Source organism: Microplitis mediator, chromosome 2 (assembly GCF_029852145.1).
Source record: "Microplitis mediator isolate UGA2020A chromosome 2, iyMicMedi2.1, whole genome shotgun sequence".
Lineage (NCBI taxonomy): Eukaryota > Metazoa > Arthropoda > Insecta > Hymenoptera > Braconidae > Microplitis > Microplitis mediator.
In genome coordinates, this window is record NC_079970.1 from 15,168,753 (window position 1) to 15,184,872 (window position 16,120).

At 27.6% G+C, this 16,120-nt stretch overlaps 1 protein-coding gene across 1 annotated transcript in view; it reads left to right on the top strand.

Moving 5' to 3' along the window:
• Positions 1 to 11,464: 11,464 nt before the first annotated feature.
• Positions 11,465 to 16,120, top strand: part of LOC130663524 (tRNA dimethylallyltransferase) — a 103,633-nt gene continuing 98,977 nt past the window's right edge. Inside the window, exon 1 of the mRNA XM_057462788.1 lies at positions 11,465 to 11,669. Within this exon, the coding sequence (XP_057318771.1) occupies positions 11,553 to 11,669 (117 nt within the window). The 5' untranslated portion in view covers positions 11,465 to 11,552. The remainder of the gene's footprint in view (positions 11,670 to 16,120) is intronic.

A 16,120-nucleotide genomic window follows, 5' to 3' on the forward strand; every position in this document is an offset into this window, starting at 1 on the left:
TATATATATATATATATATATATATATATATATATAATCACATATATCATGGCCATATTTTTTAGTTTTTCTTCTTTTCTATTAAAGCTTTATTTGTTTTTAAAATATTTCACTGTTTTTAAAATTCAAATAAAATTTAATCTTAAGATTATTACATAAATTAATTAATCTAAGTACAATTGTCTGGTTAATTCAGTTTTAAACATTCACAAATCGACTTTCTCTAATTATTTTTGATAATTGAACTGGAAAGTGTGAAATATTAAAAAAGAGTTTTCAGTTCAGTCTACTTTTATAATGTTTGATTGCCTATAGCAAAATAAGTCACTAATCATTAATTTTTCACAATTTCCATCTATTTTTCATATATGACTCAACGCATTGTCTTATTAGTATAAAGTTTCATAAATATGTGAGAAAATTTTCTGATGAACCCTTATATGACCTCATATTAATCGTCCATATCTGGTTTAATATAAAAATTTGCCAGATCTGGTCTTAAACGGACCATATACGAGCATAAATTATATGGGCACATTGGAAAATTTTTTTACAGCAACAGATTTACACAATAAGATCTTTACTGAATAACTATCGGTAGAATTGACTTAGCAATTTTATAATCATTGCTATGTTACAACATTTTATTCCTCATTTTTTTAGTTTTATAATTTTATATTATTATTATTATTATTATTATTATTATTATTATTATTATTATTATTATTATTATTATTATTATTATTATTGTTATTATTATTATCCTTATTTTTAATAATATTATTGTCTTTATTGATGTTATTATTATGGCATTTATTCATATGCAAAGTTCATTTATTGCAATATACTAGCAATTGACTAATATTTATAAACACTAAATTTTGTTTTGAGATTTTTATAAAATTATTATTTTATATTGATTTCTTTAACTTAATTTTGATATATTTTTATATACATACATCTATATATATTTCAATTTTGCTTTTAATTATAATTATATAAGTAAAAAATAATTGGTAGATATTAGGACGAAAGAAAAAAATAAAAATGTGTTCAAAAAATTTTGATTTAGCAGTATTCACTTTTAATATACTTTTAAATTGTTGAAAAAGTTCCTATAGAATTTGAAGATTACAAATTAATTATATATACATATATATATATATATATATATATATATATATATATATATATAATTATTTTAAAAAAATAATAACAGAAAATGGAAAAACTTATTATGTGAATGACGAACTGAAAATTTTTTTTCAATACTATATTTAATTGAAATCAATAGATCAATAACTGGAAATATGTGTGAGAAGTCTGCATTGTATAAACAAGTGAGAAATGTAATTTATAGTGATAATAAGTGTTTATATGAAATAAGTTAGATAGTTTTTAAGAATGTTTGAATATAATAAAAGCGTAATTTCTATTACCATTATAGTGGAGTAAACTATAAGATAATTAATAAAGAATTAAATAATACTAGAAAACCTGAATTTAAACTTATGTGCTTCACATACAATTAGTATTCACTGGATGAAATGTAGATTGTTATTGAATTTACAAAATTTAATTTGTAGGTATGTCAACTATTTTATATTCAAAACTTAATGGAAATTGTATGAAAGTCACAAAAATTCTTTAATACTAAGTCTACGTAAGAAGAATGTGCTTTTTTCTCATTATTATTATTATTATTATTATTATTATTATTATCATTATTATATTTATATATAGTTGAAAAGTATTTCGAAAATCCTATATTTATGATTTTTTACTTGATAAAAAGATCGATACTGATATAAAGCTCATTAATACTGTAATCACACCTTGTCAATACCCTAAAGTAATGGTATCCCTTGCTGATACGAATTACGGTACATTAGGGTAATTACCGTAATTTACGGTGTTCTACGGTAAAAGTACGGTATTTCCCAGCAAAATTCTGGTACTTTTTCCGTAAAATTGCCTTAAGAAAACGGTAATTTACCTGAAAATTACAGCATGCCTGTGGCATTTCACCGTAAAGTAAAGTATTGCACTGTTAAAACTACACGAAGAGAAATTTATGGTAACCGTTCCTAGTACGTTTATGAAATATCATTCCATACCGTTATGGTAATGATTACTTGAAATTATGGGATATCGGCCCATTCTTCTAGGAAAAGTTTCCATAAGTATGGAAACAATTCTCATCATTATGGTAACAGTTCTCATTTCGCATGTGAAAGAATTATGGTAATGATTATCATAATATTATAGTAATGATAACTATAATATATATGGGTGCCGTTCCTATAATCAACATTAAAAAAAAACCGGTTACCATGCATTATGGGAACCATTCCAATAATATATTTTAATTGTTACCATAAATTTCTTTCCGTGTATAAATAAAAAAACATACGGTACTTACGGTAAAAATGCCGCAAATTACAGTGAATTGCCGTATTTTTTATCGCAATTCACTGTAAAATACAGTATATTACTGTAAATTGCGGCAAATTTGCCATAGAAATATCGTATTTTACGGTAAATTACGGTGAAATTCGGTAAGTTACCGTAATTCGGATTCACCAGGGATACTTTAAACTTATTTTATTTTTACAGTATGAGTTGATAAATTGATAACTTTTCAACCTTGTGCCTTGTATAATAATCACGCTGATATATTTTTGAAACTTTTTAAAACTTCGCGGGAGTTTTTAATTTTACTGGTTTGTTTGATTGTGCCAACAAATAGTTAAGAGAAAGAGAACAAGACTTCACATACTTAATTTTCTTATTATGTCGATTTATATGTTTGATCGTGTATGTGTAAGACCACTAATCTTTTTTCTTTATTCAATCATCATATAAATTTTATTAAATTTTACATAGTCGCGACAAGATGATTATTTTTTAAAAATTTATAATGTTCAAGCTAAACTTTGTTTGGTTAACAATCATAATTAATATTTTTAGTTTTACTTTTATATTAAAATTAAATATTTTTACTTTCACATTTTTTATTATCATAAGCTGAAATTCGTTAATTACATCGATAGCTAAGCCACATAATGGTCATGAAAATAGAAAGATTTTTAAAATTTAACTGATAAGAATTTCAATTAGATGTAAAGGACGAGGCGCTGTTCCTTTTCTTTTGAGAGTGCAAACGTACCTGTATAGCCACATAGACATGAATATTATTCATAATTATTACATAAATTATAACGTACTATGAATTAATAAAAATAAATAATTGATAATGATTTACTCAAAAGCAAAATCACGACCATTTTTTAGCTTACAACGCAAAGTTTTTTATTATATTATTGTTATACATAAGGACTTATAATCATTTAATTAATCAGCTAAGAAATAATATACATGATAGAAGCGGGTAAAGTAAATAATTAAATATTATAAATTGTTACAGTTTTTAAGATTTTGCGTTATGACTTTGTGATTTTGTCTATAAATATTTTTTTTTTTTTTCTTTTAAATAAAAATTTCATAATTATTGAGTTGTAAATATTATAGGCATTTAGGAAACAAAGTTTGGATTAAATATATAACATTAATGTTTTTTTTTTTCAATTTTTTGACTAAAAATTTCATTATACTCAATTCATTATTTGGTTCATACGTAAGATGAACCACATAAATGATTTGAAAAATTTTTATAAAATATAATTATCTTAAGTTTTGCAAACTCCAATTAGATAACAATTTATATATTTAATGAATAGAAATTGAATTGCTTAAATCTATTAATAGATCGTTAATATTTATCTATATACACATGATATATTCCATGATAATTAAAAAATTCTGTTATTAAAAGCGAATCCATATTTTTATTATTATATACAGTATAGAAATAAATGATAAAAAAGTGACAATCGCTTCATTAAAAAGTGACACTATTTCATTTATAATTTTTTTACATCGAAATATTGTAATTTTTTAATAAGTGAATCAAATTGTAGAGACAGCTTTAAAAAGAAAAGTTAAAATAAGATGCCTAATGACTATATATGTAAATATAAATACATATATATTTATAAACCATTTTTCATTTTGATCTTTACCGAATACTTGATGAGTTTTCAAATCAATCAGTAAACTCCCTAAATTTATTATACATAGAAGTGCATAGTAGACTATCTTGACGATTATGAAAATTAAACTGTGTTTTGACAATTCGAAAATAAAATTCATATTATATATTTCAATTTTTTTACACTTTGAAAGCTTTGATAAACGTGCTTATAAATTTTAACTATATTTATAAGAAATTTAATTCGTGTTTCTTATTTAAAATTAGTTATTATTTTTTCGATAAATTTTTTCATTGGAAATTATATTATTGTATGTGTGCATTTTCTTTTGCCATTAAATAGTATATTTTACACCGAGGGCAGTTAAGTAAGAAATGTCTCAGGTCAACAAACATGTGATCTGAGGCTTTCTAATTTACTGCCCAAGGTGTCAATACTATTTTTCTCCTCGACGGAGGCGGAAAGCGGAAACTTTGTTTCGCACAGCGGGAGAAAAGTTGACGCTTTTCGCCCGGAGGGGAGACAAATACATATTTTACTGATTTGAAAATATTTACTTTTTTTCTTTCAAAAATTATACGGAAAATATTGTTCGAGATGACGAAAAAAAATACTGTCAAAGTTTGAGTTCTCAATAGTAACGACCGCCTCATAAAAATTTCCGATTTCCCCTTTGAATAACATGGGAAATATTTTTTTTAAAGTTTGGAATTTTATCACTCATTAGCGAATCAAAGCATCGGAAAAATCAATAGACATTTTTGTTGAAAATTGAACGCTCTACAAAAAAGGTCGTTATCTTTTTTCGAAAAATTTAATTTTTCCAAAGTTGTTCAAGGTCAAAGTTGGATTCATAGTAAATTTTAGTATTATTCGACTTTGTCGGCAAAACTATCAAACTTATCTTGAAGTGTTATAAGACTTTTTTTGTAGATTATTTCATTTCCTACAAATCATTTTATACAAAGTTTTCTAAATTCCTGAAAGCCCTTTAGTTATTTGCATTTAAATGTCAAATTGTTCGAAAAAATCGTATTCTGTTGGATTTTATTTGCTTGCTTTCAAACGCAAATAACTAAAGAACTTTCGAAAACTTAGTTATAGATAATTAGTGGGAAATAAAATGGTCTACAATAAAGGTCCTATAATATTTTACGATAAGTCTGATAATTTCGTCGGAAAAGTCAAATAATACTAAAATTTACTATGAATTGAACTTTGTCCTTGAATCCTTGGTGGAAATTTTTCGGAATTTTCTCTGAAAAACTCAGTTCTAAAGTTCTAAAGACTTTTTCAGAGAAAAGTCCGAAAAATTTCCACCAGGGATAATCTTTGAAAAATCAAATTTTCGAAAAATAATAAAAGACCTTCTTTGTAGAGTGTTTAATTTTCAACAAGAATACCTCTTGTTTTTTCTATAACACTGATTCTCTGGTGAATGATAAAATGCCAAACTTTTAAAAAAATTTTCCCCATGTTGATGAATTGGAAAATCGAAAATTGTGATAAGGTTCTTATTAATATTAATATTAAGAGCTCAAACGTTTACATTATTTTTTTTATTTTTCGTTATCTCAAACAATATTTTCCGTACAATTTAAAAAAAAAAAATAGTCGATTTTTTGTAATCAGCCCAATATATATATATATATATACACTAATGCAAAAAATTAAAGGAGCAGAAAAATTTTATAAATTTTTTAGTGATTTTTGGAAGGCTGTAACTTGGTGAAAAAAAATCGTATCGAAAATTTAAAAAAAGCATTTTATAGCTTGAAATCTCTAGTTTAGGTGTATTTTTTTCAAAATTTTTTAAAAGCTCCGATTATTGCGCAAACATGAGAAATACCGCGAGCCAAAAAATTTCTAAATTTTTTTTTTTTTTCCGAAGAGCCTACGGACCGCGGAAAAATTCTTTCAACTAAACGAATGCATACATCGTTTAGCAAATTTATTCAGCTTCAATTTGGTTTTTTTTTTAACCTCGTAGGACGATTTGTCGCAGAGATATCAGCCTTCAAACAGAAAATGATCCTTTTGGCTTTGATCTTCGATATTTCAGGTACCAATGATCGCACAGAAAGTTGAAGGGCGGCGTTGAAAACTTGAATAAATTCCCTACAAGACCCTGTCATCATTTTTTAAAAAAAAAAATTTTTTTTATTTTTAATATCCATTAGAAGAAAGTACAGAAAAATGACTTTTTCTGGTTTTTTAGTAAATCAACCGCTACTCTGCAAATATCGATAAAAAAAATAATGTTGCCAGGGACTTTTTTAGCTTAATGTACCCCCAAGACCCCTGTAAATTTTTAAATTGATCTATCGAACCGTTTTTTGGGAATCATCGATCAAAGTTTAGCTAAACAATTAAAGGAGCAAGTTTTGTTCCTTTAATTGTGTAATCATAATCAAAATGAAAAAATTTTTTTTTTTCGACTTTTCTCAAATTTTTGCGTTGGTAACTCAGCAAATGCAAGGAAATGACAAAAAAAATAAAAAATTTCCAAAAAATGTCAAAAAAAATCAAAGAAAAAAAAAAATTGAAACTCGTTTTTTGTGTTCTAAATTTTTTTTTTGACATTTTTTGGAAATTTTCTATTTTTTTTGTCATTTCCTTGCATTTGCTGAGTTACCAACGCAAAAATTTGAGAAAAGTCGAAAAAAAAAAATTTTTTCATTTTGATTATGATTACACAATTAAAGGAACAAAACTTGCTCCTTTAATTGTTTAGCTAAACTTTGATCGATGATTCCCAAAAAACGGTTCGATAGATCAATTTAAAAATTTACAGGGGTCTTGGGGGTACATTAAGCTAAAAAAGTCCCTGGCAACATTATTTTTTTTATCGATATTTGCAGAGTAGCGGTTGATTTACTAAAAAACCAGAAAAAGTCATTTTTCTGTACTTTCTTCTAATGGATATTAAAAATAAAAAAAATTTTTTTTTTTAAAAAATGATGACAGGGTCTTGTAGGGAATTTATTCAAGTTTTCAACGCCGCCCTTCAACTTTCTGTGCGATCATTGGTACCTGAAATATCGAAGATCAAAGCCAAAAGGATCATTTTCTGTTTGAAGGCTGATATCTCTGCGACAAATCGTCCTACGAGGTTAAAAAAAAAACCAAATTGAAGCTGAATAAATTTGCTAAACGATGTATGCATTCGTTTAGTTGAAAGAATTTTTCCGCGGTCCGTAGGCTCTTCGGAAAAAAAAAAAAAATTTAGAAATTTTTTGGCTCGCGGTATTTCTCATGTTTGCGCAATAATCGGAGCTTTTAAAAAATTTTGAAAAAAATACACCTAAACTAGAGATTTCAAGCTATAAAATGCTTTTTTTAAATTTTCGATACGATTTTTTTTCACCAAGTTACAGCCTTCCAAAAATCACTAAAAAATTTATAAAATTTTTCTGCTCCTTTAATTTTTTGCATTAGTGTATATATATATATATATATATATATATATATTAGGGTGCTTCGTTTGAACCGACTATTTTTTTCTTTTCGCTCCCATCCCGAAATTTTGTTGGAAGTACTCCAAAAAAAATTTCCTGAGAGTTTGAGCCCTTAAAATTGATATTAAGTACTTGAACACAGCGTGTGAAGATTTCCCATTTAAAATACACGTAAACTTTGGTTTTCATTTTTTAAACTTCTATAATTCCGCGGCATTTTATGATATCATCTCGCCCAAAGTCGGGATTTTCTCAGAATTAAATGTACTACAAAAGTGCCCAGTGTCGCGAATTCGTAACTTATACGAGTGGGGAGTACGGACCGCTAAACCGAATTTTTTCATAGAATTCTTGTTTTTTCTCTCATTATCTCATAAACAACAAGACCTACAGAAAAAATGCAAATGACAATTTTATAGGAAATTCAATTTCCTACAAAAAAAGGTCTTTAGCACCGAATCACTCAGATTGATATTTTCTGAGATATTAGTCAAATAAAAAATCAATATTTTCTAAGATTTGATTTGACATTTTATGGGAATTCAATGCTACTTAAACTTCAATAATTAACATCTCAGAAAATATCAATCTGAGTGATTCGGTGCTAAGGACTTTTTTTGTAGGAAATTGAATTTCCTATAAAATTGTCATTTGTATTTTTTCTGTAGGTCTTGTTGTTTATGAGATAATGAGAGAAAAAACAAGAATTCTATGAAAAAATTCGGTTTAGCGGTCCGTACTCCCCACTCGTATAAGTTACGAATTCGCGACACTGGGCACTTTTGTAGTACATTTAATTCTGAGAAAATCCCGACTTTGGGTGAGATGATATCAGAAAATGCCGCGGAATTATAGAAGTTTAAAAAATGAAAACCAAAGTTTACGTGTATTTTAAATGGGAAATCTTCACACGCTGTGTTCAAGTACTTAATATTAATTTTAAGGGCTCAAACTCTCAGGGAATTTTTTTTGGAGTACTTCCAACAAAATTTCGGGATGGGAGCGAAAAAAAAAATAGTCGGTTCAAACGAAGCACCCTAATATATATATATATAAATATATATATATATATATATATCCTCATTTAATTCAAAATAATACAGATAAAATCTGATGTAAGATGTATGAATGATGAACGCTTTTTATTATGAAATTTTTAAGAGTGTAACTTTTTGCAACCAAGTCGTAGTATAATTGTGTATGTACGATATAAGTGTATGAAAAAAAATATATATATATTGTAAAAGGATAATTCATTTTATTGCTTGCCGAGCACATAAAAATCTAAAAAAGAACTAAAATAGAGTGAATATTGAAAAATAAACCAATAACTTTTTTTACTGTACTTAACGTATTGTGCATCACTACAAATCAATAACAATATAAAATTACATGTAAAACTAAATTGTCATGACGAATTGTGGTTTTGAGTTTTTTTTTTTATAAGTAAATAAATATCGATCATTTTTCTAGTAATGAAGAAAAAATAATTTTTCTTTACATTTATATTTAAAAGTATCATAATAAAATTTTACTGCACTAAACCGGTATACTTATTCCTCCTACTGCAATACACTTTACTACCTAGATATTTAATAATATTATTTTAAGTACTCTGAAACTTTGTTATTTACATTGCAATAAAGCAATAAATTTATCAATATGTAGTGACGAAGCGTTTTTCAATTTCATGTGCAAATTTTTAATTACATTAAAATTTTTAAGTACATTGAAATTTTTTTTATTTAATTTTTTTTTGGACATTTTATGAAAATGTTTTCCATGATTTTAAATGATATTTTGCGTACTTGGTATTTTTTTGGTTTGATTTTTATTTTTATTTTGTAAAAATAATTTTTTTTACTTGTAAAAAGTTTTAAGTGTGTACTTTTGGCACGATTTTATGGAGAGAATATGTTTTTAGTAGGATGTGATTTCTTTTCTTTTGTATTAATACAAATATTACATATTATAATATTTCAGAAAATCGCACCTATATTTTTTTAAATTTTCTAATCGTGTATATTTTTAGTTTTTCAAATTAAATTGTTGAAAAAATAAAAAAAATCCGAAAATTTTGAATTGTCTGCTAACTCCAGGATCATGCTAAATCGACCACTTAGTCTCGAAAGTTTAAAAATCGAAAAATAAGAAAATACGCGTGTAAGTTTCGAAAAATGTTAAATACATGGAGCAGCTTTTTATTTTTGTATTAATCTATAACGAAAAAAATAAATGATTGAATTAATAATTTTCAAATTATAACTCAAAAATATATATTTTTTTATAACTGAAAATTTACTCGTTTAAATTACTGAACTTTCAGCTCGTGTAACTGTTGACTACAAGTTGTCTACAAGTTGCTCAGAAACTTTGCGACAGATTGCGGCAGTAGATTGTCGCCAAGTTTCTGAGCAACTTGTGGCCAACTTGTAGTCAACAGTTACACAAGCTGAAAGTTGTCGACAACTTATCGTCAAGTTGGTCGCAACTCATGTACACCAACTTTCTGATCAAAAACTCTGGCTATCAGGGTTGAAAAGAAAAATTTGCGGTTAATTTTTCATCAATTTAGAAGTAACTTATTTTTACGATAAAAAAAAGTCGGTAATGTTCTTTCTTACCATTTCAGAAGGTAAGCAACTTTATACATAAAAATGTCAACTATTTGACGGTAAAAAAATACTTTACAATTTTTCAAGTCAAATTAACAATAAATTGATGTAAAAATTTGCCCGAAAATTCACGAAAATTTTTTTCTAGTCAACTGTTGAAGCGAATTTGCATTCTAATTCGGGTAGTAAATTAACGTTAAATTTTATAGCAAGTTGTACATAAATTGTCGTCAAAAACGGAAAAGTCCGAAGTTGACCGACATTTGATGAAAAATTCAAGGAAACTTTTGCTAAAGCAAACTGTGCTATTAGGGTCCCTAATAGATTGATTTCCTGCAGTTTTACGGCGGATTAGCCGTATTCTACAGTGGATTTACCTGTTGTCTTATGATGGTTTTTTTATATTTCACACTGGATTTCCCAACTGTTTTATGGTCGATTTACCATATTCTGCGGTGAATTTGTTGTATTTTACGAGTTTTGACGGTTTAAATTTTGCAGTGAATCCACGGTAAACTTTACTAAAAACAGGTAAATTGCCGTACATGTGCGGTAAATTAGGTCCGCTAGGGTGATTGCGTTGAAAATACGCCCTAATAGCACAGTTTGATTTAGCAAAAGTTTCCTTGAATTTTTCGTCAAATTTCCGTCAACTTTAGGCTTTACCGTTTTTGACAACAATTTGTATGCAACTTGCTATTGAATTTGACGTAAATTTACTGCCTGAATTAGAATGCAAATTCACTTCAAAAGTTGACGAGAAAAAAGTTGTCTTTATTTTTCAGGCAAATTTAATGTCAATCTATCGTTAATTTAACTTGATAAATTGTTAAGTATATTTTTACCCTCAAATTGTAGACAATTTTAAGTATAAATTTGCTTACCTTCTGAAATGGTAAGAATGAACATTACCGACTGTTTTTTTTCGTAAAAAGTTACCTTCAAATTAAAGAAAAGTTAACCGCTAATTTTTATTTTCAACTTTTGCTGTGAAATTGTTTTCAAATTTGGGCAGCCGATTTCAGGTAATTTCAACATCAAATTACCGTCAATTTCAAGTAAAGTGGCTATTAGGGTGCTTACCTTCTGAAATGGTAAGAAAGAACATTACCGACTTTTTTTTATCGTAAAAAGTTCCCTCTAAATTGAAGAAATATTAACCGCAAATTTTTCTTATCAACTTGTGCTGTGAAATTGTCGGCAAATTCGGGCAGCATATTTCAGGCAATTTCAACATCAAATTACTGTTAATTTCAAGCTAAAGTGGCTATTAGGGGAACTTAAAACATGCGTCGTTGAGCTTATATGTATATATATATATAGTGGCGCATGCTCCACACTGTTCTTTTTCTCATGTCTCAGTAAGTCAGTACATTTTTCGTATACCGTATTTTTATGAAATAATAGCAAACATTTAAGTTTTTGACATGTCGCGAGTGCCTATTCTCGTTATTTTAGGTTCAACGGGTACGGGAAAATCCCGTTTGAGTATAGAATTAGCCCAAAAATTTTCTGGGGAAATTATTTCTGCAGATAGTATGCAGGTAAGATGCTAAGCAATTGCTAAATTTAAAAAATATCCATGTGCTTCAGTTTTAAGGTTAAAGGTTATAATTCAGTAATGCGTTACTGTAGATATTTATTTACTTTTTTTGTTTACAAATATAAAAACATTAATGTATTTTATAAATTAAATATTAACAACCTTGATTGTAGTTGATCTAAAATTAAATTAGAATGTTTATTGTGCTTAAAGAGACATCACGTGTTTCTGATGTTGTTTGTTTTTGTTATTTTATTTCTGAGTGTGAATGTGGCAGACATCAGACAAATATAAAATTATAAATAAATGGAGTAAATAATTAATAAAATACAATTTTGAAAAAATGCGCACTTAAAAAATTTAAAAATTAATAAGAGCATAATTAATAAAAATATTTTTTTTTAAATTATTTACTTTATTTATTTATAATTTTAAATTTGTCTGATGGCTACTACATTCACGCTCGTAATTTATTTGAATACTCGAAAAAATATCATTTATTCAATTCATAATTAAAATATGCTAGTGAATTTGATCAAAAATATTTAAGGTAGTACTACCGTTACCACAGGTGTCAAATTAGTGCTATGTGTAATTTGGCTAGAGTAGTATTTTTATTTGGCAACGCCGCATAAAAACTAAAGAGACAGAAATACATTCTGTTTCACTCAACATATGAGTTTATGCGAGGAAATCTATTGCGCATACATTTGTTTATTTTTACACTAATTATCAGTTGCGTATGTTTATTATCAAAAATGTCGGAGTTAAATTTAATAAACTGCACAAAAAAAGTATTTCGTTGGAAAGGTAAAAGAGTTACCGCAAAGGTATATAAAAAAAAAAAATTATCATATGTTTTTTAAAAATCTGTATAACACTGATATTCTCACATACCGCATTGGTGCATGTTTGAATTTCGCGCGCGTCCTAACCTTTTCTGCGGCGTTGCCACATTTAAGTCGACTAGTACTTTTTTCTCAATCATTTATTAATTGTTCTTATCACAGGCTCTGAGTTTATGGTTTTATTTGCACATAATATTCAATAAATTTTTCTCTTTCTATTGATACCAAAATTATAGAAATCTCAACGTCCAGTTTTGTGAAATAAAATAAAGTCTGTGATTTCCCATAAGGATCAATGTTAAACGCAAAAATTTGTAAATATTAATATCTTTTTTTCAGTGCTCTGTAGGCCTCCAAAAATTTAACTGCTTAATTATGATATTATAAAGTACCAATATGCCAAGTTTCATTAAATTCTGAACGTCAATTCTAAAACCGGTAGTACTACCTTAACAATGCTTCAGATTGTTCGTAATATGTAATTTATTGTACGAACGTTTACTGAGTATTTAAATAGAAATTAAAATTAAATGTCATTGTGATATTATGGGCTTGACGTCATAAAATAAACAAATTTGTTGTGAGACCCCATGAAAAAAAATTATAAAAGAATATATGTTAAAATATTTACAAAATGTATGAATTATGTATGAAAAATATATTTTTAATAGCTAACTTTTGACCGATTTTCGTATATATTTTAAATATACTTAAAGTATATCTTAGAATACATAAAAAATACATTTCTGAAAATAAAAAAAAAAAAGTTAGGAAAATCCAAAAGTGCACACCTCGAACGCTCATGTTGCAATGAAATATATAAATTATTAATTTTCTTTTTAATTACAAAATTTTTTAATAAATATCTAGAAAGAAATTCGTCGTTTTTTTTTTTAATTTAGTTAATTATATGACAGTTGGTAATAAAAAAAAAAATTATTTGATGGTAAAGTAGAACCTTATGATATCAGCAAAGTTCGATGATAAAAAAAAAATTCCCGATAAAATAAAAAAATGGCACTGTAGTGTGTGTTTGTTTACATGGAATAGTGCCGGTTTTAACAGAAATGATCTATTTAAAAAAAAACGAGAGGGTCTACAGTAGCGATTTCCATTTTGTCAAGCCGTTCACGAAATATCCGTGCCACAGACTTTTTTTGGACTGCAGACTAACTGACGTCCACGATACATATTTCTTATTGAACTTTTTTTTATTATAATACGTATCGGATAACTTAATGAAAGTATCAGTCTTATTAATTAGTGTTTCCTCTTTAGGTTTATGTGCTTTTTATAACGTGTGAGTGTGACATAAAAATAATATATACAGTTTAATGAGGAAAAGTCGAGTGACAGGTCCGTTATAAAGCACAACCTCGCCGCTTCGCGTTCGAGGCGTGCAAAATATATTTTTATTTTATTTTACATTTTTTTCTGTCATACCGATATATTTTTCATAATCTTACGTGTAATTTTAATGTATTTTTAGAAATATTTTTTATACATATTTTATATAAGGTAAAAGACCCAGTTATTGACCCTGGCCCAGTTTCTGAACTTTTCAACTTTTGCATGCCTTAAGCGCGAGCGTAGGTATGCTCTACTCTCGCCTAAAAATTAAAAACTGGGTTCCGTCAGAGTTTTTTTCAAATAAATAATAATAAAGTGGTTAAAGTAGGTCAGCCTTCATACCACAATTAAAGAAAACATCAATGGTCATTTTTCTAAACAATAAACAGCTGGTCCAACCCACAATTTAGATAAAAAATGAATTTTTTAGAAAAAAATCCTGTAAAATACATGTAACACTCTTCTTGTAATCACCATAACTTTCGAAAAACAAAACGAATTCTTTCAAATTTTATTTCAATATATCCGTAAATTCATTGTGACAAACTGATTAAAAATCCACATCTCTATCATTATTCGTTTAATTATAAAATAATAAAATGTGCACTGTCGAAGCTTAAAAATTTACATCTCAGGCTGCCATATATAAAAAAAATATATAAACAGAGTTAGTGAAGACCTGCTTCTTCTATCGGAGCGTGCTAGATGGCGTTAGCAAAGATTTCCATTCTATCCGCGGGAATTTTTTAATATTTTCTATAATAATTTTCTATTATAATAAATTAGTTTAATAGTTCCTAAAATGTAAGCAAAAAAAAAAAAAAGAAAAAAATAGGAGTCTTTATGAAAAAATTAACAAATCGTAACGTAAACATTTAATCTAAATAATTCGTGTATGACACGACCGCTTAAGGCATGCTCATTTGGATTTTCCAAACTTTTTTCTTACTTACTTGAAAAACTATAATTAAAAAAAAAAATCAATTTTTTCTTAATTTATTGTAATTTATTCTGAGCCTAATTAATGGCAATTTAAAAAACATCGAAAATATTAACTGAATAAAAACATATAATTTAGCCATAAGTGGCTGAGGAAGCCATTTTTTAAGTAGAGTCTAAACAGTTTACGTTAGGAGGTACGGCGATTGACTGTACACTAATTATCATGTAAGTAAAAGAACTGAACTTGAAATAGATGGATACACTGTAAAAAATTCGCGGAGTGAATGCGGATTAAATCCGGAGTGAATGCGGAGTGAATGAATTTTTAATTATTCACTCCCCTCGGAGTGAAATTCACTCCGCAGGGGAGTTTTCGCGGAGTAGATAATTTTTTATTAATTTAATCCCTCCGGAGTGAAATTCACTCCGGAGCGGAGTTTTGTAAATATTATTAATAAAAAATAACTCCACTCAATAAAATCGAAGTAAAAACTCACGTATTACATAATTGATCAGCTGATACGCACACACATATTTAGACACACACGCGCACACACACACACACACACACACATGCACGCACACATTTGCATACATACACACATTTGTACATACACGCACACATTTGCACACACGCCCACATTTGCACACACGCACACATTTGCCCACACGCACACACACACATTTACACACATGCACACATTTGCACACACGCGGACACACGCAGATATTTGCACACATCTGAACACACACACTCGCACACACACACACACACACACACATTGTTTAGCAGTTTAATATAAATTTATTTAAGTATCAAAACTCCGGACCGGAGTGAATTGGGAGTGAAATAAAATCCGCGTCACTCCGCAATCACTCCGCGAAAAAAACTCCCAATTCACTCCGCATGCGGAGTGATTTTTTTTAGAACTCCGGAACTCCGAGTGGCGGAGTGAATGCGGAGTGAATTCGGATTTTATTTCACTCCCAATTCACTCCGGATTTTTTACAGTGTAGATCAATATTTAATTGAAATTTATAAACCATATCAAAATGAGTTTTGTTGTTGAAATTTGGGGACCAATAACTAGGCTCAATGTTAAAGGTATGGTGGGGTTGTTGGTCCTAAAATTATAACTTACTGCGAGCGAGGTAATCTGTTTAATTATACATGTTTATAAAATGTAAAAATAACAATATTTATGATTTTTTAAAATTATTTTCTACTATTATTCAAAACACAGTGATAAATTAACATTTAATATTCATTTTTTAAAATAAAAGATCATAATTAGATCTTGAAAGTACATAT